At 37.8% G+C, this 27,560-nt stretch overlaps 1 protein-coding gene across 8 annotated transcripts in view; it reads right to left on the bottom strand.

Annotated features, from left to right (window-relative positions):
- Dock3 (dedicator of cytokinesis 3) overlaps positions 1-27,560 on the bottom strand; it is a 307,646-nt gene that overhangs the window by 191,371 nt on the left and 88,715 nt on the right. For all 8 annotated transcript variants that reach the window (XM_051205186.1, XM_051205158.1, XM_051205167.1 and 5 more), the window contains exon 5: positions 12,788-12,884. In XM_051205186.1, coding sequence (XP_051061143.1) covers positions 12,788-12,884 — 97 coding nt within the window. The remainder of the gene's footprint in view (positions 1-12,787; positions 12,885-27,560) is intronic.

The following is a 27,560-nucleotide window of genomic DNA, read 5'->3' as shown; positions in this document are numbered from 1 at the left end:
ACTTGACAGGAACCAGAATCACCTACGAGACAAACCTCTGGGCATATCTGTGGGAGAATTTCTAGACTGGGCTAAATGATATGTGTGGCACAATTCCATGGGCTAGTAACCCAGAACAAATAAAGACTATTTGGTTTAAGACTATTTATGCTTATTTAGAAAGGATAGTGGCCTATAGTTTTCTTTTCTTCTGGGGTCTAAGTTTGAAATTGTGATTATGTTAGCCTTGTAAAATTACTTTAGAGGTATTTCTGTAACCAAAATATGAGATTAATTGTTCAGGACTTTACCAAACAAACAAACAAAGAAAACACAAAAAACCAAAATGAACCAAAGCAGTGGGTAGAATTATACAAGATAGTATTCAATTCAACTTTCCCTCCTTCCCTTTCTTTCTTCCTTCCTTCCTTCCTTTTTTCTTCCTTCTTTCCTTCCTTCCTCCCTTTTGTTTCTTTTTCTTTCTGTCTGTTTTCCTCCCCATCCCTCTCTCCTGCATTCTATCTTTTTCTAGTTTGACCAAAAGTAGAGACCTAAAACTCTCCAAATGAGTGAGAAAGCACTAAACAGAACAGGGGAAATCTTTGCCAACTATATATTAGTATCTAGAATATATAAAGAACTTTAAAAACTAAACATCAAGAAAACAAACAGCCAACTTAAGATTGGGCTATGAACAACACAAAGTTATCAAAAGAAGAAAGACAAATAATCAATCAACACTTTTTTTTAAATTTTCTTTTATTTTGTTATTATATATATATATATACATATATATATATTTCTTTTTCTTTTTTTCTTCTTTTTTTATTTTAATTATGAAACTGTTGGTTACTGACTAAGGCTTCTTATTGACTAACTCTATTTAAATTAACCCATTTCCAATAATCTAAGTATTTCCATGTGGTCTTCTCTTACCAGAGAAAGGGTCAGGACCTGTTACACCTCTTCCATCCCTACATGGTAACTGACTGTGCCTACCTTTCCCAAAATTCTCCACCTCTCCTAGTCCCACCTATCTTGCCAGGATAGCATAACCCTTCATGTGGAGTTGTGGGGGGATGGGAGGGAGGATGGTCGGGGTGCATATGATGGGGGAGAGTGGGAAAGAGGGAGGGAGGGTCATTTGGAGTAGGATCTAGGCCCTCCCTCCTACCTCTAAGCTAAGGAAGTATCCCTCCATAGAGAATGTGCTTCCAAAGTCCTTTCGTGTACCAGGGATACATCCTGGTTCCACTGTCAGAGGTCCCTTAGATTGCCAAGGCCTTCTAACTGAGACCCATGTTTAGGGGGTCTGAGTCAGTACAATGCTGGTTTTCCAGCTATCAGTCTGGGGGGTCCATGAGCTCCCACTTGCACAGGTCAGCTGATTCTGTGGGTTTCCTTAGCATGGTCTTGACCCCTTTTCTTATCACTCCTCCCTCTCTGCAACTGTATTCCAGGAGTTTGGCTCAGTGTTTAGCTGTGGGTGTCTGCTTCTGTTTCCATCAGCTACTAGAAGAGGGCTCTATGATGGCATCATCAATATCATTATCAGGAAAGGGCATTTAAGGTAGCCTTTCCACTGTTGCTCAAATGGTTAGTTGGGGTCATCCTTGTAGGTCTCTGGACATTTCTCTAGAGTCAGTTTTCTCCTATGTCATTATTCTTAAACAATTCTTGGAAATTCTTCAAATAAGGAAGCTTATCTAGATGATAAAATTAAGAATACTTAAAACTGTAACTGAGGTTTAAAGAAAAAAAGAGAGAGAAAGAAACTATTCAATGACCCAAATGCTGTTTCATGAAAGTAGCATTATCAATGGTAAATAAAATCAGATCACATGGGACTGATCTAGGAACTCTCCATGTATGTTACAGTAGGGTAGCTTGATTCTCTCATGGAACTTGTAACAGCAGGAACATGGGCTATTTCTGACTTGAAATTTTTGTCACACAGGTCTTTCACTTGCTTTGTTAGAGTGACCCTAAGATATACTATATTATTTGTGGCTCCTGTAAAAGGTGTTCTTTCCCTGATTTCTTTCTCAGCCTGTTTGCCATTTGTATATTAGAGGGATACTGATTTTTTTTTTGTAAAAGTTAATATTGTTAAAGTTAATATTGTAAAAGTGTTAATATTGACACTTCACTGAAGGTGTTTATCAGCTGTAAGAATTCCATGGTAGATGTTTTGGGAAAGAACATCCAGAGGTATCACTATCCCTAATTTCAATCTGTACTACTGAGCTACAAAAACAAACAAACAAACAAATAAAACAAAAGATGGTAACCCACATGGTATTCACATACAAACAGACATGTTGATGGATGGAACTGAATCAAAAATCCAAACATGAATCCACATACCTATGGACACCTTATTTTTGGTAAAGAAGGCAGAAATACATAATGGGAAAAAGAAAGCATCTTCAATGAATGGTACTGGTCTAACTGGATAACTGTATGTAGAAGAATGTAAATAGATCCATATCGACCACCCTACACAAGTATACCCTATTCAAGTCAAAGGGTATCAAAAATCTAGATCCATTGAACCTTATTTAAAAAAAATGGGAATAGTCTTGAATGTATTGGCATAGGAGACAACTTCCTGAACAGAATGCCAGTAACACAAGCACTAAGATCAACAATTAATAAGTGAGACCTCATGAAACTGAAAGCTTATATAAGGCAAAGCACACTATACATAGGACAAAACAGCAGCCTACAGAATGGGAAAAGATTTTCACTAACTCCAAATCTGACAGAGGGCTAATATCCAAAATATATAAAGAACTCAAGAAACTAGACAGCCACAAAACAAATATTCCAAATTGTAAAATGGGGTACAGTTCTCAACAGAGAATTCTCAACAGAGGAATCACAAATGGCTAAGAAACAAATAAATGTTCAATATCCTTAGCCAGTAGGGAAATGCAAATCAAAATGACTTTGAGAATCCATCTTATTGACCTGCCAGAATGGCTAAGGTCAATAACACAAATGACAGCTCATGCTGCCAAGAACATGGAGCAAGGAGTCTTGTGGAATATTACTTTAACTAGGCAATGATGTGTTACATTTATTTATGCTGTGGAATACTATTTTAGCTATGTAAAGGTGTGTTACATTTGTTTATGCTGCATTTGCTTAACTATGTAAAGATGCATTTGTATAATTATGTAAAAAAAAAATGTGCTGCTGTTTTACCTAAGGCACACGAGTGGTCTAATAAAAAGCTGAATAGCCAATAGATAGGCAGAGGAGGTATAGGTAGGTTGGCAGGCAGAGAGAATAAATAAGTAAGAGGAGAAATCTGCTCAGAGGAGAGAATGAGGGAGAAAGAGAGGAAAGCACTTGGGGCCAGGCAGCTATTAGCCAGCCAGACACGGAGTATGACATACAGAATGAAAGAAAGGTAAAAATCCCTGAGGCAAAATGTAGATGAAGAGAAACAGAGTAAATTTAGTTATAAGAGTTAGTGGGACAAGCATAAGCTAATGACAAACATTTATAACTAATATTAGTCTCCATGTCTTGATTTGGGTATAGACAAAAATCACAGAAAAAGTAAATAGTTTAAAAATAACTAAGTCTTTAAAGAGAGATTAAAGTAATACAAAAGAAAAGGCCACATAAAGATGGGAAATAAACAGGAATGCTTTATGGCATTGACTTTGAATTTTTTGAATGCTGATGAGTGAATGACAGCTGCTGAGAGACATGGGAATATAAAAGAGAATGCTAAATTAAACCACCCTACTTTAGGAATGTCTTTACTTTAAAATGGAATTAAGCAAATGTATTTTATTGGGGAAGAGGTTATGCTTTTGTTTCTACAAATATGTTATTTAAAATGTTTAATAACCTAAGGCTTCTTATGACAGTGAGACATGTCTGCTCCGGCCAGCACCAATCTACTTCATAAAAGGATGATGGACATCAAAGAACCTCCATATGTAGTCTTCTTTCAATGTCCCAAATCTGGCCATTTAGGGGGAAAAATTCTTTGCCCCAACTGCTGACAGTATAGCATCCAAACTGGACATGCAGAACAGACAAAAAAGTGACAGCCTAACTTTGCCAAAGCAAGGCGGGACAGTTCTTCAATATTCTGCCAGATGTCTGCCAGATATTCTAAGCCTGTAGGTCAAAGTTAGATGCCCCAAAATTGCAGAGACAATATGGGTGACTGTCCAGGAAGCCAGATGTCTCTGATATTTCTATAGTTTTTAGAAGTGGCTTGCACTACACTTTCTGTTTACTTTGGCAATATTATATCCTTCTGGGTTCTTTGACAGAGTTTAAGACTAGATGGTTATAGTTATAGTTTTCCTTAATTATGATAGAAGGTAAATTAGGTACAAAACTTTGAACTCATCAAGATAGGATAGATAATAATCTCTCTGAATTTGCAAATACAAATGGACTGGATATTGTAAATGTAATTCTTACTTGATAATTGTTCTTATTATATATAGTATTAGTATGTTAAAGTTAAACCTTTGCTTTTTATTTAGACAGAAAGGGGTAAATGTTGAATATTACTTTGACTAGGCAAAAATGTGCTGCATTTGTTTATGCTGCATTTGTTTAATTATGTAAAAATATATTGCTATTTTAACTTGCCTGCCTAGGGCACCTGATTGGTCAAATAAAAGGTGACTGGCCAATAGATAGGCAGAGGAGGGATGGGTGCAGCTGGCAGGCATCAAGAATAAGTAGGAAGAGAAATCTAGGCTGGGGAGGAGAGAAAAAAATAAAGAAACAAAGAAAAAAAGATGAGGGAGAAAGAGATGGAAACGCCCAGGGCCAGCCAGGCAGGCAGCTGCTAGCCAGCCAGAAAAGGAGTAGGCTATACAGAATGAAAGAAAGATAAAAAGCCCTGAGGTAAAACACAGATGAAAAGACACAGGTTAAATTAAGTTAAAAGAGATAGTGGGACAAGTATAAATTAAAGTCAAGTATTCATAATATTAAATCTCTGTATCTTTATTAAGGAGCTGCTTGGTGGCCCAAAAGAAAACCCCACACAAAGTGGAAAACTCCTCCATTGCTGCTGAGAATGCAAACATATATAACAACCATGGACATCAATATGGTGGTTCTTCATAAAATTGGGACTCTATATACCTCAAGACCCAGCTATCCCATTCCTGGGCATACACTCAAAGGACACTCCATCCTAGCACAAGGGCACCTGCTCAACTATGTTCACAGCAGCTTTATTTATAATAGCCAGAATCTTGAAACAACCTAGATATCCTTCATCTGAAGAATGGATAAAGAAAATTTCTTACATTCTGGAGTATTCTCAGCTGTTAAAAATGAAATTTGCAGCCAAATGAATGGAATTAGAAAAAAAAAAATCACCCTGAATGAGGTAACCTAGACCTAGAAAGACAAACATGATATGTACTCACTCATAAGTGGATATTAGCTGTTAAGTAAATGATGATCATGCTGTAAACGGATCCAGAGCAGCTAAATTACATGGAGGCCTTAGGGGGAGACATGTATCTCCCTGAGAAGGGGAAACTGAATAGATTTTATGAGTGGACTGGGACAGGTGGGAATGGAAACAGGTGGAATCAGGTGTGGGGGGGTACTGGGAAAGACAACTGGAATTTAGGGGCATGGCGGGGGCAATGTGGAAACCTAGTACAATAAAACTCTCTGTAATCTATGAGGGTGATCCTAGTGAAGACTGCTAGTAATGGGAGATACGGAGCCTGAACTGGCTATCTTTTGTAACCAGGCAAGGCTTCCAGTGGCAGGACTGGGACATCAACCCAGTCACAACACCTTTGACCTACAATTTACCTCTGCAAGATGTGCAGAGAACTTGTGGGAGTGATCAACCAATAATTGGTCCAACTAAAGGTCCACACCACAAGAGGGAGTCCATGCCTGACACTGAGCCTAGAGACCTAGGATAGAACCAAACATGGCTGAAAACTCAATGAAATGATTTCTAGTGATATTCTGCTGTACTCATAGATCAGTGCCTAGTCCAATCATCATCATCAAGGCTTTATCCAGCATCTGATGGGAGCAAATGCAGAGATCCACAGTCAAACATTAGGCAGAGTTTGGAGAATCCGCAGAAGAAGAGGAAGGACTGTAGGAGCCAGAAAGGTTGATGATACCAGGAAAACATAACCCAAAGAATCAACTAAGCAGGGCTCAAGGGGCTCACAGAGACTGAATTGGCAATCACTGAGCCTGTGTGGCTCTGAGCTAGGTCCTCCTATTAGAAACTCCTAATAGTGGGAGTGTGGACTGTCTCTGACTCTTGCCTGCTCTTAAGACTCATTTCCTCCTATCAGTCTTGATATGAAGGTTTGTGACTAGTCTTATTGTAACTTGTTACACTGTGCTTGGTTGATATCACTGGGAGGCCTGGTCTTTTCTGAAGGGAAACAAAGGAGCAGCTGATCTGGAGAAGAGGGTAGGTGTGAGGGAGGACTTGGAGTAGTGAAGGGAGGGGAAACTGTGGTTCTGATATAATGCATGAGAGAAGAATACAGAAAAAAGAAAGCATACACAGGCTATACATATCATTTTGCATTTTGCCATTTTGTATGATTGATCAAATTACTTCACATCCTCATCAAAAATTGGCATTGTTACATATTTTTAGTTGTATGGCATTATAATTTTAGCTTTTTTTCTATGGATACTAATGGTATTGAATAATTTTGGTGTGCTTATTTGCCACTTCTACATGCTCTTCAATGAAATGCCTTTTCAGGTCATCTGATGATTTTTGTAACTTATTTTTTTACAAACGTTTTACAAATTTTGAAAAAAGAAATAAGTAGATAAAGTAAAAAAAAAAAGAAGAAGAAGAACATAACTTGTTAGCAATCAATTTGCTAGGGTTTTTTAAACCCAGTTAAAGATCTAAAACCTTTCATATTAAAGAAGCAACTCAGAATTCTCTGACGTAGATCCATGCTTGTTAAGTGATATCCTTCCCACATTATAACTTAAAACTCCCACAGTATAAACTTCACTCTTGCAAAGAATAGCCCCAAAATGTTCTGCCTTTTACATGCACATAGTTCAGGCAATCAATTCTTCTCACATGTGCACATGGAAAACCACCCCCTGAAACCAACAATACACGTTATCTGCTGCTTCATTATCTCAACTGCAATCATTTTACTTTTTCTATTATCTTTAATTCCAAACACCATTTTACTTTGGTTAATTTCTTTTCCTGCCTTCAATTTTTCTTTGACCAATCCCCATTACCCATGTCATTTCTCTGCACTACCGTGAGAAATGAATGTAGAAAAGGAAAAAGACAATTGCTTTTCAAATCAAGACATTCTAGATGCCTGTGAGTGGATCCTGGACTTAATACACCAATAGTTCTGACACATATCAGTGCAATTTATTTACGTATATCTGCTCACCTGACATAGTGTGAGACCAGTGGTGCAATTATCTACAGGGAAATCAGCAAGCCTAAATTAACTTCTGAAACTCTCTACAAGTTTTCCAAATACTCATCAAATAGAAATATTTTCAAATATTTAAATGCTTAGCAAAATGTTCTAGAACAAAACAGTTTAAAATTTAAAACATGAGCATTTTTAAAAGCCACAAGATCTGAGTTTTCCTAATCTAAAGGCAAGACTTAAAATATTTTGAAACTGAACAAACTTAATAATATGTAAATATAGGTACCTACAGTAACATTTACATTCAAGAAACTATGTAAAGAATAATCTGGGCTTCTTTCTCATGTGGGGTTGATTTTTTTTTCCCCTCTAGATCTTAAGGCATCAGTGAAATGGCTCTGCAGGGAGAGGCCTTGTCACTGAGCCTGTTGACCTGAGTTTGAGTTCCAGGACTGATAGAGTAGAAGGAAAGAACTGACTCCTGTAAGTTGGCCTCTGATCTCCATACATACACAACAGCACTCATGTATATGATAGACACACATACATATAGACACACACAAATACACATACATACAATAAATAGATAAAATGTAATTTAAAAATCTAGGTCCAATTAATCTAGGATTAACTGTTACCCAAATCAAAACTCTAGGTATTTTATTAGACTACAAAAGCCATTCTGCAAATTCAGACAAATTGGTCTTCATGTTATTACAGTCATAAACTCACAAATTCTATTTCTACCTCTGCAAGTGACCATAAGCACAAAATTAAACTTCTCTGTAACAAGTTAATGCCAGCTCCCTTGCTGTTAGCATAGAAGATGGTCACCTCTCTTAGGGTAGCAAAGGGATTGATGAATTAATTTCTAGTAAATTCAGATTGTTTGCAGAATGTACAGGAGATACAAATGATTGGAAAAAGTCTCTGTATGTATCCACATGTTATTTTATTGGTCCTGTTTCTCCTTTCAAATGAACATGCATGAGCAATCTACAAGGAAACAAAGAAATTGAAACAAATGAGTACCCAAGAACAAATCTGAAGACTCAGCAAATATTCTGAATTCCAAAAACACATTTCAGACCCAGCATAGGGGTGCATGCGTTTAATCCCAGCACTTGGGTGGCAGAAGCTGATCCCTGCAAATGAGTTCCAGAAAAGCCAGGTCTACATAATAACACACAATAATCGAAAAAGTTACTAAAAGCATCTCTATAGTTTGCATAAGCTTCCTTATGCATTTAAAATACAAACATACAGGGGACCGGAGTTACACAAAAACTTTAGTGTATTTCATAAGACCAAAACTGTTTAGCTACTACTACAGGATAACAATATGGAGGTTCCTCACAAAATTAAAATAGCACTATATGATCCAGCTATACCACAACCAGGTATTTACTCAAAACATTCTAAAGAAGCATATAACAGTATACCTCACATAGAAATGTGTAGCACTAATTCTAATTGTTCTTAATAACGAAAACTCAAGAGTCAGATATTAGGGTTAATGCTAAAGATCAAAGAAGCAAAGCAACCAGCCACTAGGCAATTTTCTCTCTCTCTTTTTTTTTTTTTATGTTTACTGTTTTATTTACTTTTCTTATTTTACATGCTGATCCCAATTCCCTCTCCCTTCCTCCTTCTCTTCTCCCTCCCTCCCTCTCATGCCCCCCGACCACCCTCCCATCCCATCCCCCATACCATCCCCCACCCCACCCCCTGGAAGGCATCACTAGACAATTCTTAACCTCTACTAATGCTCAGACCAAAGGAGCGACTCTTCCCTCAGATGGCATCCTTAGACTGCTTAGATGGCACTGTTCCTCAGATTGCACTGCCCCTCAGAATGCATCTCCTTCCTGTCTCCTCCTGCCTTATATTCCTTTCTCCACCCAGCCATATCACTCCTGTCTCTACTTCCTTAGTGCTGGGATTGAAGGTGTGGGATCCCAAGAGCTGGGTTCACCTTTGTATGAGTTCTGTTTCCCTTTTAGACATTCAATTTTATGTAGACCAGAGTAGCCTTGAACTCACAGAGATCAGTTTGCCTCTGTCTCCTGAGTACTGGGATTAAAGGCATGTGCCACCATTGCCTGTCTCTATGGCTAATTAGTGTGGCTCCTGGAAATAAATGTGTGTACCACCACTGCCTGGCCACTATGGCAAACTAGCGTAGCTAGCTTTGCATTCTGATCTTCAGGCAAGCTTTATTTATCAGATCATACACAAAACATCACACAGAAATGGTAATGGGAGTAGTTTCAATTCCTAGCATGGACTATGGCAACTCTTTAAAATTAAGAATAAAAATAATTCTGGGAAATAAATGCCTTATCTAGTAATATTGATGATCAGTCATGATTAGACTGTTTTAGAAAAAAAGGAAAGATATAACTTTTCTGTGACTTCAAATGAGCTTATACTTTTTAGTTTTTTTTATTTGTTTTCAAGACAGGATTTCATTGTGTAGTCCTGGCTGACTTGGAATTCAACATGTAGGCCAGGCTGGCCTCAAACTCACAGAGATCTGCCTGCCTCTGTCTCCTGACAGCTGGAATTAAAGGCATGTGTCACCACACCTAGCTGACAATTTTGTTTTGACTGAAAAACATAATCAGGTATTTTTTACAAATGAAAGTTTGTAGATAATATTTATGTTAAAATAAGACCACTGAACAGGGAGATTGTAGTTTGATGTCTCAGAGAGATGAGATTTTCCTATTACAATTCATGTATGTATATATTATGTAAATATCATATTGTCCAAATAACCTCCTTATATGAGTCAACCCCATTTTATTATGTCCATTTATTTTGTTTTATTTTACATATTGATCCCAGTTCCCTCTCCTTCCCTCCCTCCCTCTCATTTCCCCTGACCCTCCTCCCATCCCATCCCCCCCCCATACACACACACACACACACACACACACACACTCCACAGGGAGGGTGATTCTTTCTCAAGTGATAGAACTGCTTTGCCACTAAATATCATATACATTAGTAAATAAATAATTCTATAAATGTAACTTTAGCCACTGAATATACCTTATATTGCCACAGGACACTGTCATAATCAGGAAATTGATATTGCTATAATATGGTTACCGAAATACCTCTAATCACAGGTCATTAGTGAGAAATTCATCAGTATTAAACCTTAAAAGTCACATTTCAACTCCAATTGACCTACTTCAATCACTGGATTTCTTCAGTTTGAGGATGTTATATAAACAGGATCACAGTATATTCAACTCTATGAATCATAGGAATTTTATGCAACATGATGCTCTTGAGATCAATTAAGATTGCTGAAAAGTACCATTAATTTCTTTTTCATTTTAGTTTTCTATTGTATAAATCAAAATAAACAAAAAGCTATAAACTCATTTAAAATCACACATAAAGTTTTCATTCCCCTCTTTTCAAAAACAACCTAATTATGACTGATCATCAATATTTCTAGACAGGGCATTTATTTCCCACTATAAAATATTTGGTTTTACCAGTTTTGTGCTTTAAAAAAAAAAGTTTATGAACATTCACAAATTGGTTTTCATTTAAATTTTTACTTCCATAGGGTAAAATACACAAAGCTTGGTCATTTATTAAATCCATGTTTACTGTTACAAGAAAATACAAAAATTTTCCAAATAGCTGTACCAGTTTACATTCTCATCAGCAATACAGACAAAAACCTGAGCCACATATGTGCCAAGACTTGGTATTAGCAGTATTTTCTGCTTCACTTACTCAAATAGGTGTGTATTTTACTGCAGCCTTGATTTGTAATATTATAATGGTTAATGATAAGAACAATATTTATGTGATTACTGACTATCTACATGCAGTCCTTAATAAAGTCCCTTTCTGTATTTTTTGGCAATTGTACAATTGAATAATTTCACTATTTTCAGCATAGAGAATGTTTTATATATCTTAAATACATCTCTTTTAGGGATGTGTGATCTGAAATCTTTCTAGCCTATTGTTTTATCTTTTCCATTCACAATGGTGGCTCACAAAGCAAAACTTTTTACATTTTATTTTCTACTCTACTCTGTCAAGCTGTTCTTTGTGAATTATGCTTTGGATAACACTAGCAAGTCCCTTCCCTTCTTTACCATATCTTCTGGAGTCTTCTGGTATATGATTTATTTGTTCTGTCCAGGAGTCTCTGTTGCAATGTTATTATCAGCAAACAACAACAAGAAAAATACTAGCAAGGATATGGAGAAAAGGTAAGTGTAAACATAGTTGGTAGGCATGAAAATCAACACAGCCAAAACACTGCTAAACCAAATGTGCTTACTCCATATTGCCTAGAATTCAAACCTAAAATGAGTTGTTTGGTTCATCTTGCTCAGAATTCAATTCTGCTACTTATTTCTAGTGTATAACTATGCACATCTTATCATTCTCTACTCTGTGTCTAAATGGTTTTATTGTTGTTGGGTTTTTTTTTTCTTTATTTCTTTATTTTGGATTTCGTTATCCCTAATGGCCAAGGTACTAAAAACCTAGTTCCTTGCTGGTGGATCCACTCATTGAGAGATAAGAGGATCTTGAGAATCACTGATCCACTTGATAGATTATCCACTGACAGATTGATCATAAATTTAGAAAAATGGGCCTGACTGAAGAAGTAAGTCATTGGAGCAGTGCCTTTGAATACTATATCTTGTTTTTGGCACCTTCAAATCTGTTTCTTTTTGCCTGCAATCTGCCCTTTTCTTCCATAATATTCTTTCTACCAGGATGCATTATTATGCTCAGGCCCAGATGCAATAGAGCTAAGGAGACCATGAACTGAAAGTGCTAAAAACCATGAACCACAATAAATGTCTCTGTTTTGATATCTTTCTTTATGTTGTCTTGTCACAGAAATGACAAGTAACTAACATAGGTTTCTAATAAATTTTCAGTTACTTTCCAGACTAACAAAGTGTTACATATGATACATTCTTTAAGTAGTGCAAGAAACCATTAATACAACTTCTTGGCCTAAACCACTCTTAAGAGTGGTTTTATTATCTTAAGATCATAAAAGTTAGGAAATTCTCAAGTTTTTAAATCATTCAGTAAACACCTGTTTACAAAAGCATATATGCACTTGTAACTTACAAGACAGATAAGACTCATTGTTATAGAACTTCAATTCTAATGATAGTAGGATAAATGTGCCACATGTCTTAATATATGAAAAATGTGTTATGTGTAGGTTCAAAAACTTCAGTTTGTTACATTTCAACTGATAATCAGAACATTCATTTAGAAACTGGAAATAATTTTTAAATTTTACACTGGAGAACTGGCACCAAGGCAGACTTTCTTTCACTTGGTACAACAGAACTTTATTGCTCTTTAAATTATTATGAACTACTTACCACATATAGTTGTTTCCACAGGCTGGCCCATTCTTGTAGAGTTGTTGTAACTTCTGTCACAATAGAATCTTCAAGTGGAACCACAGTTTCATACTGCCTAGAAACAAAAATCACCACAGCCACATTATCTTTGATAAAATACTAGATGCCACTTGCTAAATTTGTCAGTGTTCTAAACTCAAATTTTAAAAACATGAAAATGTAAAGAGAAATACAACTAACTGTTCAGACACCTTTGTATAGTGATAGTATACAATGGTATAACTGGGCTAAATTAATGTAAAAATATTTAGTTTTGTTACATAATTTCCAATTGCTTTTAGAAAAGCTGCCTAGAGAAAGGGACAAGATCTCCCAAGCAAATTGGGAGCATGGGGAGAGGGGAGAGGGAGTTAGGGAGAACAGAAGAAGGGGGCATGACAGAGCAGGAAGATTGAGTTAGGGAAGAATAGAAAAGAGCAAGAATAGAGATACCATAATAGAGGTATAGGCTTTTAGAGAAATCTGGCACTAGGATAATGTCCAGAGATAGACTAGGATGACCCCAACTAACAATCTAAGCAACAGAGGAGAGACTACCTTAAATGCCCTTCCCTGATAATGAGATTAATGACTACCTTATATGCCATCCTAGAGCCTTCATCCAGTAACTGATGGAAACAGAAGAGGCACCCACAACTAAACACTGAGCCAAACTTTTGGAATCCAGTTGCAGACAGGGAGGAGTGATTGGCAAAGGTGTCAAGACCAGGGTGGAGAAACCCACAAAAACAGCTGACCTGAACAATGGGGAGCTCATGGACCCCCAGACTGATGGACCAACCCAGATTTCCTGAATGTGGTGTTAGTTAGGAGGTCTGGGCAGTCTATGGGGCCTCTGATAGTGAATCAGTATTTATCCCTCCTATAAGAATGGACTTTAGGAGCCCATTCCACATAGAGGGATATTCCCTCAGCCTATATATGTGGGGGATGGCCTGGGCCCTGCTCCAAATGATACGACTTTGAAGACTCCCCCATGGAAGGCCTCATTCCCCTTGGGAAGCAGAAAGCAGATAGGAGAGGGGTGATGGGGGGAACAGGGGAAGATGGGAGGGTACAAGAACTGGGATTGATATGTAAAACAAGCTTATTTCTAATTTAAATTTGAAAAAATTAAATAATAAAAAGAAAAGCTGCCTAGAAAACATTGGCTTTTTTGTTTGTTTGTTTGGTTGGTTTTTTTTTTTTTTTTTTTTTTTCTTTTTCTTTTTAGTATAGTCTTAAAACACTAAGTGTTTTTCTTCTAGAAAAACCATAACTAGGATACAAGGTGTAGTCTAAGAGATTCAAATAAAGTCCCTCACAGAAGGGGGAAGGGACAAGTTCCCCAGAGCACAGGGGAAGTGGGGGGGGGGCAAGGAAAACATGTGCAACCAGGAAGATTGAGCCTGGTTAGGAATAGAAGATAGGAAAGAGAGAGAGAGAGAGTCAGAGACAGAGAGAGAGAACATAAAAGAGGGAGCCAATATTGGTTTGAAGATAAAATTGAACACAAAGAAAGGTCTAGAGAACTACAAGACTGCTGCCAACTAACAATCTCAGCTTCCGTGGAAAGGCTATCATAAATGCCCTTCCCGGAGAGTGAGATCAACAACTAACTTCTCCATGGAGCCCTCAACTAATGCCTGTTGGAAACAGGAGCAAACACCCATACATAAACACTGAGTCGAACTAGAACCCAGATGCAGATGGAGAGGACAAGACCAGGTGGCAGAAACACATACAGACAGCTTACCTGAACAAGGAGGAGCTAATGGCCACTAGACTGACAGCTGGGAAGCCAGCATGGGACTGACTCAGGCCCCCCTGAATATGGGTCTCAGCCAGAAGTACTGAGCAGTCTAAGGGACCTCAGACAGTGGAGCCAGGATGTATCCCTGGTACACAAAAGGACTTTGCAAACACATCCCTCATGGAGGGATAACTGCCTTAACCTAGAGACAGGAGAGAAGCCCTAGTCCCTACTTCACATGACCTGTCAGATCTACATGACCCCAACTGGATGGCATTCCCCTACATATGGAATTGGGGTGGGGGGAATGGGAGGGGAGGGTGGTTAGAGTGCATGTGAGAGGGCAGAGAGGGTAAAAGGGAGGGAAGGAGAGAGGGAGGGAGGGAGGGAGGGAGGGAGAGGGAACTGGGATCGACATGTAAAATAATAAATTAAATTAAAAAAAAATGCTTTGACTCCAAAATTTAAGTTCAAGGACAAGTTACTGGGGAAAAGGATTTCTATTTTTGTTTCCTCAGAAAATGAAAAGCTGTGGATTCCTTCCAGACTAATGTGGTTTGATCAAGCCAGGCCGCCTGAAACAGAGTACCAGGTGATCCTACATTCAAAACAGCTGGACAAAGCAGCCTTACAGACTACAGCCAGGATTTCTGCATCATCTTAGAATCCCCCATGACAGCGCCCCTTACCAGCAGGAAGTAGTTTGGAAAGAACGACACACAAATTCCCAAATATTGTCTATAAATGTTTGTTTTCATTTAAATGGACTTGGTTATATAAAATAAATAAATAAATTTAAAAAAAAAGAAAGAAAAACCATAACACTATAAAGCTCTTGCCTAGTGTGGTAGTTTGAATATAATTAGTCCCCATAATTCATAGGGAGTGGCATTTTTAAAAGGTGTGGCTTTGTTGGAGTGGGTGTGGCCTTGTTGGAAGTGTGTCACTGTGGGGGCAGGCTTTGAGGTTTCCTATGCTCAGGGCACTGCCCAGTGTTGCAGTTGACTTCCTGATGTCTACAAGATGTATGACTCTCAGCTATTTCTCCAGTACCACATCTGCCTGCATGCCGCCGTGTTCACTCCCATGATGATGATAGACTGAATATCTGAAACTGTAATCCACCACCTCAAGTAAATGTTTTCTACTTATAAGAGTTGCCATGGTCATGGTGTCTCTTCACAGCGTTATAAACCTACTAAGATACTTAGGTAATTAAAAAAAAAAAAAACATTTTCTATATAATGCAAAGCAGTTCATACACTAGGCTAAAAGATCTGAAAGAATTCAAAGTCCCTAACCCACTGCTTAGTGATGGCATTCTTCTCCTTAAACCAGACCTGTAAGACTGGAGAAGGTGACTTTACATTCAAATGAGAAGACAGAAATGGAAAGCTTCAAGGAACACGCACACACACAAATTAAAAATGATACAACTGAAGTAATAAAATAACATACTAATAATCGATACCAAGTAAAAATGAAGACATGAATTTCAGAAAAATAATTCAAAATTATTGTGTTGTGAAATCTCATTAGCTAAAATAAACAGGAGCTGGCTGGCAGAGCTTGGTATGTGTGGGTGATCCAGGCTAATGCCACAAAAGACAGTGAAAAGGGAGACCTGTGGTGATATCATTTGTACAAGTAAAGCATATCTGAAGATCAGAGGGTGAAGCTTGCCATTAGCTACCATAGCCACTAGCTAATCAGAAAGTGAGATGGCTGGGCAGAGAAAGGAAATTGGTGGGAAGAAGCAGGAACTCGTTCTCTTTTCCCCTGGAAGTTAGTGTGGTAAAGGTGGCTTTGGTTGGCTCCTTCCTCTCTCTGATCTCTCAGCATTTTCCTGCATATCTAACTCTGGGCTTTTATTACTAAGACCTATTAGAACTCATGTTACACAGACCCATTCATATGAGAGCAACATGCCATCAGATTTATATCCTGTTGGACAGAGAGCATTTTCTTAATAGGTAAAGTAGCTTCCCGTTATATGTAGAACTAAAGAACCAGAGAGATTATATGACCCTAATTAAAGGTTGTAGCAGACTGTGACATTAATGAATTAAGCTCAAAACTAGACGATGTGTTTAGCTGCCATTTGAACAAATGACCTTAAGTAGAGATTAGGTCCCAAAAGGTCTTCTGTAGGGAATATAATTTAATAGTACTGCATTCACTCAGGACCTGCAAGGAAGGCCTAAATAAGTCAAGCATCAAATGTGCCTATTCATTCTACTACAGACAGATTTAGGCAATAAGGAAATAGTCTGTGTTATTTCCTACTTTAATAATAATAATAATAATAATAATAATAATAAACAATCTTGACCCAGAAACATTCAAGGAGATAACATAATTAATAACAAAACAAATGTACAATATAAACTATCAGGTCCTAGAATCGTTATACATAAGTAGATTTACTACAGATTCTTACTATCAGATAAACATCAGTGAAAGAACTGAGGATCCTAAAAGAGGGTTATGCCAAAAGATAAACAGGTATGAAGAGGGACTCTGCACACTGCTATGTTATAAAAAGAAACATGAAAACAATGAGAAAGGCATGTTTTAAAAATTGTACAAGGGACATAGATGTAATAACATCTGTTATGACAGACTGTTATCAATGGAAGATTAAAAGATCTAACCTTAACATTATAGAAAGAGGAAGACATGTCAGCAATATGAATACAGAAATGACACACAAGATAAATAGCAGAATGCCATTTCTTTAGAACCTCCTCTTTTTTTGTTTTGTTTTTTTGTTGTTGTTGTTTGTTTTTGTTTTCAGCTACTTTAATCACTGGCATTTTTTTGAGAGACATTTTTCCTATTTTAAAGTTCCAAAATTTCTAACATACTGAAATATCTATCTTTCTTTTTTGTTTGTTTTTTGTTGTTGCCACCACTGCCTGGCCTGAAATCTATACTGTCAACCTAAATTAATATTTATTTCTTTTAAACTATAATATATAACCAATGTATTTATGATTCAGAAAAAGTATAATATGTAGACACATTATTACATAAACCAAGTAGAATGTATTTATAACACTACAAAAAAATGCACCAAATTACTTAACTGAATCCAAAGGAACCCCAGGATCAACAGATTTTGAGTTTATGAGAATGAAAATTTGACAATGAAAAAATACAACACTTTCATTACATGGATATTATACAATCAGCTGCTTGGTAGAAGGAGAGGTGGCCTTCAGAGAAAACTCCCAGGGCATCAAGGTAAACATTCCTAAGCATTGTTTAGTATCTAAAAAAGAGATAAAGGGAGGGGCAGGGAGAAGGAAAACATCTGTATTGGTTTTGAGACAGGTCTCACACTGTATTCCAGGTTGGGTTAGAAAACATTATGTAGCCTAAGTTGGCCTTAAAGAACTACTACAACCTCTTTGCCTTAGCCTCCTGTGTGCTAGGATTATAAACATGAGCCATGTCCTGCCGTATTTACCCTACGTGATACCCCTGGTTTTTCTTTGGTACCCTGAAACAGTACTCTGGGGTTTGGGGGTCTCCTGGTTTTACTAACAAATGGCACAGTCAGCAGTATACCAAAAAGAAATACAGTAAAGAAAAATACAGTAAAGAAAATCTTAGAGTGGACACAGATGAGAAAATCACAGGCCTAAAATGTTTATGTAGTTTTATGATGTCTCACTGTGTCACTCCTGGGAACCACCATGCTAAGTTCAAGAACACATTAAAAGTGACAGAGTTTAGTAGCTATAGTGAAGGCAGCAAACAAATCAGTCCCAGAAAAACTGAGTAGCAGTTGGTTATTCATTGCATTGTCCCTGTTGGATGTACTGAAGGATAGCTCTGACAAAGACATAGGTACCCACTCACAACTTCACAGACTCTAGGAAGAATTAAAACTACAAAGTAATGCCAGCTTAGCATAGGCTCACAGCATGGATGCTCTGACAAAAACAAAACAAAACAAAACAAAAAAAACTTGATCTAGCCAATGAGAACCTTCATGGTATAGAGGTCATCCAATATCACTATGCCACCTATAAGGGCACAGAGAGAGCCGAATGTGAGGATCTGCACTAGCATCTCTAGTGGAAGTTGGGATCCTCAGACAAAGTGAGGTATGAGAATAGGGCAGAGGACAAGTTTCAAAGAGCCTTGGGCTTAGGTAGTCAAATTAATGTATGAACAAGGGAAAGAAGAAATCTGGAAACCTAGATGAGAGTGACTAAACACAGACAGGCAGCAGCACAGGCACACACTCCACAGTAGCTGAAGGCAACCCCATGGCAGACTATAATACTAAAACACACACCCCTGGTTGGAGATGTGTGGTGATACTTTGTTTATGCTGTAACAAATAAAGTTTACCTGAAGATCAGAGTGCAGAGCTGAGCCACTAGTTAGCCATAGAGGACAGACAGTGGTGACACACACCTTTAATCAGTTTGGAGACAGAGGAAGACAGATCTCTGTGAGTTCAAGGCCTCCCCGGGCTAATGAGATCGAATCACTCTAAAAGAGAAACAGAACTCACACAAAGGTGATCCTAGCACTTGTGATCATAGGCCTTTAATCCCAGCACTAGGGAGGTGGAGGCAAGAGTGACATGGCTTGGTGGAGAGGGGAATATACGGTGGGAGAAGACAGGAGCTCAGGGCAGTCTGAGGATGCAGTCTGAGGACAGGATCACCCACTTTGGTCTGAACATTGATAGAGGTAAGAACTCCAATTGCTGGCCACTCTGCTTCTCTGATCCTTCAGCTTTGAACCCCTGATAGCTGACTCCAAGGTTTTATTATTAAGACCAAACAGAATTCATGCTACAGAGAGTTATGCTAATAAAACAGAAAATGCATGGAGTTGCATTTAGAGTTACATAAAACAGAACATGTAAAAGAAAAGCCTATTTTATGCAAATGATCTAGAAAACTCCTATTACTTGACATAAAAAAAAAAAAAATCATCCATTCTGCAGCAGGGCTCCATTGGCTGTGGTGCATTTCCTCCAGTGAAAATGGTTTGTTTGTTTGTTTGATTTTCAGCCAACTGCAACTGTTTGTCTCTGCTCAAGTCTTTGTTCCACATAAAAGGACCTATAATCCCTCTGGATTGCATACTTGACACTTATATCAACTGGTGACACAACCAAGCAGAAATATTTATGTCACTGGTCTCTGAAACTTTGTACTCATTCTGGAGGTACTCAAGAGGGGCCACTGCAAATTGTGGGCATGGGATGGGTAATTACACACCATTAAAGAGCACCTCCTGCTTGAAGAGTCCTGTGACAGAATTATCTGGTCACTAGATGATATTAGAACTGCCCCTTGCCAAATGTAAGCAAATGTTCATGCATCGATGCACACTGTAAAATCACAACTGCAAACATCCTGTGGTAGCTCCTTGATAAAGACATAATTACTTCCAAGAAGCTGAGACTGTTTTCATTCTCTCCCTTCTCTTTCTCGTCCTCTAACGAGGCCTTCCTTAAGTCACCTATTTCTACCCTTCTTTCATCCCCTCCTACCACTTTCCCTGAAGCTCATAGGTATAGTGGATAAATAAGAATCTGGGAAAACGAATCAGCTGATGAACGTTTATTCGGGGAGAAATCACTTACACCAGAAACAGATGACTGCCAGCAGGTTCCCTTCCCAAGGATGCCTCCAGATGCTCTCTGTCTCCAACCAGGAAGCAAGAAGAGAGTACTGGGGTTCCAGACCCCAGACCTAGTCCCCCCAGGTCAGGCCCACACCTGTCCCCACGCCCCAATGGGTGTGGTCAGTGCAACAGGTGCAGGTGGGGTGGATATCTCACTACACATAGGGATGGTAGGTATGAGACAGGGAAGAAGAGGCTATCTAAGTATAGTGTTGCTTGTACACTAAAGGTCTGGCTCCCTGCCCAAGGAGTGCAGTGCCAGGAGACCCAGGCATGCAAGCATCATGCTGGATGTTTTTCTAGGGTGGTATTAGCAGTGTGACCTGGGGTACGGCTTATCTTATTACTGCACTCCACTGAGAACTGCTGTCTCTCCAGGCTCCCCTATATGACAGGAGGTTAGCTCACCTATCCCCACTTGTCCTTTTTAGCACCTCTTGCTACTTTTGCTTTAGAACTTCCTACCAACATTCTGAGCTACTAAATTTATTTACTTTTGGTTTGTTGGGTTACTTACTGCTCTTATATCACAGAAAAAAAAAAAAAACATTTCTGAGATATGTACTCTCCAGGTAGTAAGACACTCTCTTCAACATGAGATCCAGAAAGAGACTGGTCACCGTGTATACCTCTGGCAATGGGGGTGGGGAAAGGCAAGAGCTGTTCATTCAAGCAAACCTCTGTTAATGAACCTAATAAACTGAGTCTTTTAAAAGAGAGATCTTGTTAAACTGGTGTAAAAGAAATAACCTCATATACTTGTAGTATAGGTTACAGCTTAGTTCCAGGAAAGTTACCATGGAATATGGTCCCTAGAGAGACAACACTTAGCATTGGTTAAAACCCCAGTGGATATTAGGAAGCCAGGAGGGTTAAGAGTTCAAATTAGTGTTTCTAACCCTCTACTAAGCTATTTTCAGTTCCTCGGAGACACTTAGTAGTATGATGGAATTAGGGGAGACCACAATTTGTGAAGTCCTCTTGAGATTTCTGCACATGAGCTGAATCAATGCATACCTCCATTCCAAAAATTCTCTTTTTATCATATCTCCCCTTAAAAAGTACAATTTCTTCTAGTTCCCCGCTATATTGGAGTAAGTCTAATCCCAAACAAGAGAAGAGTTTAATACTTTACTATAAAACTGTCTGCCCCAATAAATGATGTGTGATAGGGAAGTTTAGCTAAAAGTTGGAAAGGCCTATACTTTATCAGATTTCTTGGATAAATCAGAGGAGTTGGCCTCCCAGATCAAGGAAACATGCAGATATACTATTTGCTCAAAAACACTCTGCCCACCTCCCCTGAACACACCTTTTCCAGATCAGGACCCCATTTCTTGGGATTATAAAACCTTACTGGACACAAGTTGAGCATCTCCTCCAAAGAAAACTGTGTTAAGAAATTTGTCTGCTCTGATAAGAAAAAGAGGTCATTTACAAAAGGGGAGAAATCTTGCCCCCCCTTTTTTTTTCCATCAACTAGCTCAGGCTTTGAAAAACATTAAAGTTACCTCAGTGGATCCTTTATAGTTTTTTACTCAATGTACAGAAAGAAGTATTAAGGTAAGCATACAGTAAGCTTCATCTCTTTATTGTTTTTGCTTTCACAAATGAGGACTTTCTGACATCTCAAAAATAATACAGATATAACCTTTCTACTTCATTTTACTAAATTTCCTATTTTGTTTTTACTAAGAATATACTCTGATTAAGGTAATTATGTCATGGGTGCCCATGGTAACTGTTTCGGTGTGTCATTCTATATCTGAAACAGCACAGAACAAAAAACTCAATCTGCCACTAGAATTCTTGAAATAACTAAGTAACAAAACATATGTAACTACATTTTACATTTTTTTAACTTATTGTAAGCTAAAATTACCCTTCTTAGCATATCTAATTAAAATGAGTATACATATATGTATGACTATAAAAACTTTAGTATATTTTTTAAACTTTTAATTATGGCATAAAGGTACAGGAGCTTATCTGCCTGAGTTCCCTTCTTCAAAAAAACAACAACAACAAAAAAAAAAAAAACCAACAGACTTTCCAATGTTCTTATCTTAGCCAATTTGGGACTACAGAAAAAAAATTGTCATTTGAAACCAAGCTGTAGCTGCCTGTTCAGACTAGTTAGAGATTTATTAAGGACAGTGACTTATCACTGTACTTTAATATGCCTATGTACAGAGTTAAGAAAACAACCCCACCAAAAAAGAAAAAAATAAATAAAAACAAAAAATAAAATAAAAAAAGAAGAAAACCCAAAGGAATGGAGATAAATGCAAAGTAAAGGCAGGGCTGTGATATAATTTTATCCTGCTGTTGGAAAAAAAACCCAAAAAATATATACATACATACATATATATGGCAGTAAAGCTGTTTTTCCTGTTTTAGCTACAACTCCCTGTGTTTTCATAGGGATATATTTTATTGAGAAATGTTTTTCAAAGGACAGAAACCATCAAATGCAAAAAGGTACAGAAGGACTATGAAATGGCTCAAATAATAATGTGCTTGCTGTTCTTGGAGAAGACTAAGAGTTCACTGCCCATCACCCACACTGGGCAGTTCACAGCAACTCCACAGGATCAGACACCCTCTTCTGGCCTCCACATAAACACATACAATTTAAAATTTTTATATATAAAAATATATGCATAGAAAGTTATAGATATATGTTTATTTTTGAAGAAGGTTAAAGAACAAAGGAAATACTCTTTAGAAGAGAAAGGACTTCAGGTAATTGTGTCCTAAGTAAAGGATTATTTCAAATTGGAAATGAAAAAGGTGAAGACAAAGCCAGAAAGCTTAAGCACACTGCAGAAGGTCTGATTAAGTCACAGTAAGATTGTGAACACAAGACTTAAAAAAAAGATGGTGTATAAATATGACAGTTATTTTTTATAGCCAGGTAGTACTGTAAATGAACTCGTCTCCATATTAGCAAGAAACCTCAAAAGGAAACAGAAGGACCCGAGACACTCCAAACAAAACTTTTTATTGTTTTTTTTTTTTTGTTTTGTTTTGTCCTTTATTTTGCATGTGTATTGTGGTCTAAGTGCATAATATTGCCACATTTTTGTGGGAGTGCCCAAACATGGATGGAGGGTAAAAGACAATGTGAAGTGTCCTGCTTTCACTCACCACCTTATTCCTTTGAAACAGGGCCTCTCACTGACACTGTAGCTAGGCTGGCAGCCAGCAAGCACAAACAGCCCTTCCATCTCAGCCTGCCACAGCACCAGGGTTAAATACTCACAGGGTCACACCCAGATTTTTAATGGATTCTGGGGATTTGACCTCAGACCTTCATTCTGTTTAACAAGCACTCTTACTCACTGAGTCAAACCTTGAAAATAAACTTCTAAATTAAGCTTCTGGAGATTTTAGCAACAGACATAAAACAAAGATAGTCTAAAAGGGCCATGGCAAATAATTGCAGATACAAGAACAAGCCTAGGGAGGGAGAGGGAGAGGGAGGGAGGGAGGGAGGAGGAGGCAACTGGGGTTGATATGTAAAATAAAAAAATTAAAAGAGTAAAATAAAAAAATAAATAAATAAATAAATAAATAAATAAATAAATAGAACAAGCCTAATGCCGGCCTTCAGTGAACTACTGTGTTACTCCAGGGAATTTACATAGCTCAAAATATGCTTTGGGATAGTAACATTTAATCAAGTATCATGGATCAAACCACCAACTATTCAAATGTCATATTACATTAATGATATACAAACCTTTCTCTTTCAACTATACATCTGGTTTGGAAAACTTTCTAGCTTACCTGAGAAGGAATGGTCTATGAATCTAGAAAAGCTCCAAAGGCCATGGCTTATTGGTAAAATTGTGGGGTTTTTTTTCTGGTTGAGTAAGATTCAAGTATTGTCACAGGAGGTAATAGACAAAGTACAACTTTTCCTTCTTCCTCACATGGTGGAGCCAGTGTAGGAGCTTGTGAGGCTACTGGAAGACTGGTGGGCTTTTATCTCACATTTGGACCAGATATTGAGGCCCCTCTACAATTTCAGTGGGAATGAAGTAGTACAGGACTAGACAGAAGCTGTGCCATGGCTTTCAAATGAGCAAAACTGGCTGTTCACCAGACACAGGTATGAGAAACATGATACATCTCATCCTGAAGAGGTAAAAGTAGATTCTGACAAAGGACAAATGGCTCCAAACAGCCTACATACAGATTTCTGCCCTAGGCTATAAAAGGATGTCAAGGCTTGACACAGTCTGCTAGAAAAACAATTATATAATTCTGAAGCCTTATAAAACACAGAACCAGTTAGGCAAGGAGCTGCTGTTGAGATGCTGACTACTCCCCCTACCTGGAAGTACAGACTCATGAACAATCTAATACTGCACACCTGAGTACCTTGACCAAATAGGAAATTGTGTCTTAGACAATGATCTGTGGTGAAGACTGTCCTACCCAACTCTCACCGAGGAAATACAGGAAAATAATTGAATGACATAAGACAAATACAAGATATGAGATATTCAAGAAAGACAATGGATCTCAAAAAAAGGAAACAGAAATCTTGAAAATAAAAATTACAAAAGAATGAAAACACTCAGCTAAATGTCTATGCCACTGACGTGTGTGTGTGTGTGTATGTGTGTGTGTGTGTGTGTGTACACATGTGTGCATGTATAGATAGCTAGATAGAAAGGATGAATGAACGAATGAATGAATGAATTTGGGGGTATGTATGTCCTTTGTGTATATATAATATACGTATGTTTCTGAATGTGCATTCATGCCTGTGAATGCAAACATCTGTGTACCTTGGTGCACATGTGGAGATCAGAAGACAACATGGGGTGTCAGTCCCTACCATCCCCATCCCTCATATTTAAACAAGATCTCTTCTGTATTTTCTGGATGTGTGATGGCCGCTCTTGGTTACTAACTTGCCTATATCTTTAATCAACTAAAACCCAAGTAGTTGAGCATGCATGTGAAAGATTTTCTTGATTGGATCATTTGAGAAGGGAAAACCCACCTTAAATCTGGGCCACACTTTCCGGTAGCAATCCACATAAAAGAACAAGAAAGGACGGAAGCTTTTTATTTTTACCCATTTGCCATCACTTTTACTCCCAAGTTTATCTATCTTGTTCCTTTGGTTTTCCCTTGCTTGTATCAGAATCTCCTTCTTGCTTGTATAATAATCTACTTCTTCAAAATTCCAATACAGACTGAAAGCCAGCAGGTCTCTAGGAATTTCCCAGGACTCCAGCACCAGATTGGGAATACTGAGACATCCAGTCTCTTGTTTGGTGTTTTTTTGTTTTTGTTTTTGTTTTTTTCTGAGACAGGGATTCTCTAAGTAGCCCTGGCAGTACTGGAACTCACTCAGTAGACAAGGCTGCCCTCAAATTCATAGGTCCACCTGCTTCTGTCTCCCAGGTGCTGGAATTAAATGCATGTGCCAACACTTCTGGGTAAGACATTCACTCTTATGTATTAAACAACATTCATTGTTTGCCTTTCCCACAGCAAATGACTACTGTTAGACTACCTGGACCACAGACTGTAATCCACTCTAATAAATCATACATGTTGTTTCATAGTATCAATTCTGTTCCTTCAGGAAAACCCCAATTGACATATGCCATGTGTCAGTTGTGTGGCTAGCTGACCCACAATCTTTCAGTAATTCTCTTGTCTCCACCCCTCATCTCCCTACAGAACACTAGGATTATAGCTGCTGATGCTGTATTTCCAGATTTGACATGGATTCCGGGTATTTTGAAATCAGGTCCTCATGTTTGTGTAACAAGTGCTTTTACCTACTACATCATCTCCTCAACCCTAGATATATTTCTATTCTGATAAATTTGCTATATTGCATTTATATAATTCCAGTAGTTATATAAAATATGAAGTTATAATACTGAGCAGTTTTGATATACAATGATTGCTTTTAAAGACCCCAAACGAAAACTCGGCCTTTTAGTAGAAAATAAGTTGTTTCAGGGGGAAAATGTTGCTTAGAATTAGTTCCTCATTGGCATCTACTGCACTTAAAAGCCTCTCTCTGGCAAAACATCTTAATCCATTAAAGTGATATGAATACCAAAAATGTCCAGCTGTGCCATAGGGGCATAAAAATTGTTTAGGGATGAAGACATCCATCCAAGAATCAACCATTGCAGGAAGGAGTCTTCTCTTAACTATGTAAAATTATATTCCTTTAAAAAAAAAATCACAAATCTCCTCTTACTAGGAGTTTCAACCAAAAATTGATGCATCATAAGAGACCAGGCAAAATTGACACAATACACAAGGTAAACATTTTTGCAAGCTGTCGGGTCTCCCAATTATTCTCCTCAAAGCCTAGTTACCTTTCAGATGTCATTTGTGCTTCTATACATGTCTCTTCCCCACCCCCTCTGCTCCTGTAAAAAAGCTATTTATTTTTCCAGAAGTACCTCTCTGTCCCTTCTTTTCCCCTATTAAAATAGTATAATGAGCTCCCAACTGTCACTGCTGCTTTGGGTATTCATTTCTTCCATGATGCTCTTGTGCACATAAAATTAAAAATAAACCTCTATTTTTTTCTTTTGTTAAAAAAATATAACTCAGTTAAAATCTTCAAATAGATTAGGAAGAAAGAATAGCAAGTCTCATGGTTTATGAACTGTACCATCCGACAGTGCTGTAATCTCTATGTGAAACATCTCTCACACTCTCATGTGTTTATACTCCTGGTCCTCAGCTGGTGGCTGTTTTCGAAGGTTGGAGAATCTTTAGAAGGCAAAGTCTCACTGGAGGAAGTCAGATGCTGGAGACAGATTTTGAGGTTTTATAGACCAGCCAACAGTAGATGTCCGCTTCTCTATTTCTTGACTGTTGAAAAAAAATGTGACCAACTACCTCATATTCCCACAACTAAATATTCCCCACCACAGCATCTTTTCTTAAACTACACATAAAAATAAATCCTTTGTTTCCTAAGCTGCTGCTTGTCAAGTATTTAGTCACAGCAACAAAAGTAGCTCATGCAGACAAGGAAAAAAGGGAGAAATTATGAACAGAACATGTGTTTGAATATGAACAACAGACCCTTATTAAGATTAGTAGGCACAGAAAACACATTTAGTAGAATAAACAAAAAATTCTCTGATCTTGGGAAAAATATGGACCTACATGTGCAAAAGGTATTTAGACCTTAATGATGCATATATGCAATAAGAAAAAGACTCTATGCACACTCCTTTAGATCCAATATTCAGGAAACAGAGGCAGGCAGATCTCTAATGAGTTTGACCAGCCTGGTCTACAAAGTGAGTTCCAGGACAGCCCAGGCTACACAGAAAA

Source organism: Phodopus roborovskii, unplaced genomic scaffold, assembly GCF_943737965.1.
Source record: "Phodopus roborovskii unplaced genomic scaffold, PHOROB, whole genome shotgun sequence".
Lineage (NCBI taxonomy): Eukaryota > Metazoa > Chordata > Mammalia > Rodentia > Cricetidae > Phodopus > Phodopus roborovskii.
The sequence above is the reverse complement of the archived record's forward strand: the minus strand, read 5'-3'. Positions and strand labels throughout refer to the sequence as shown.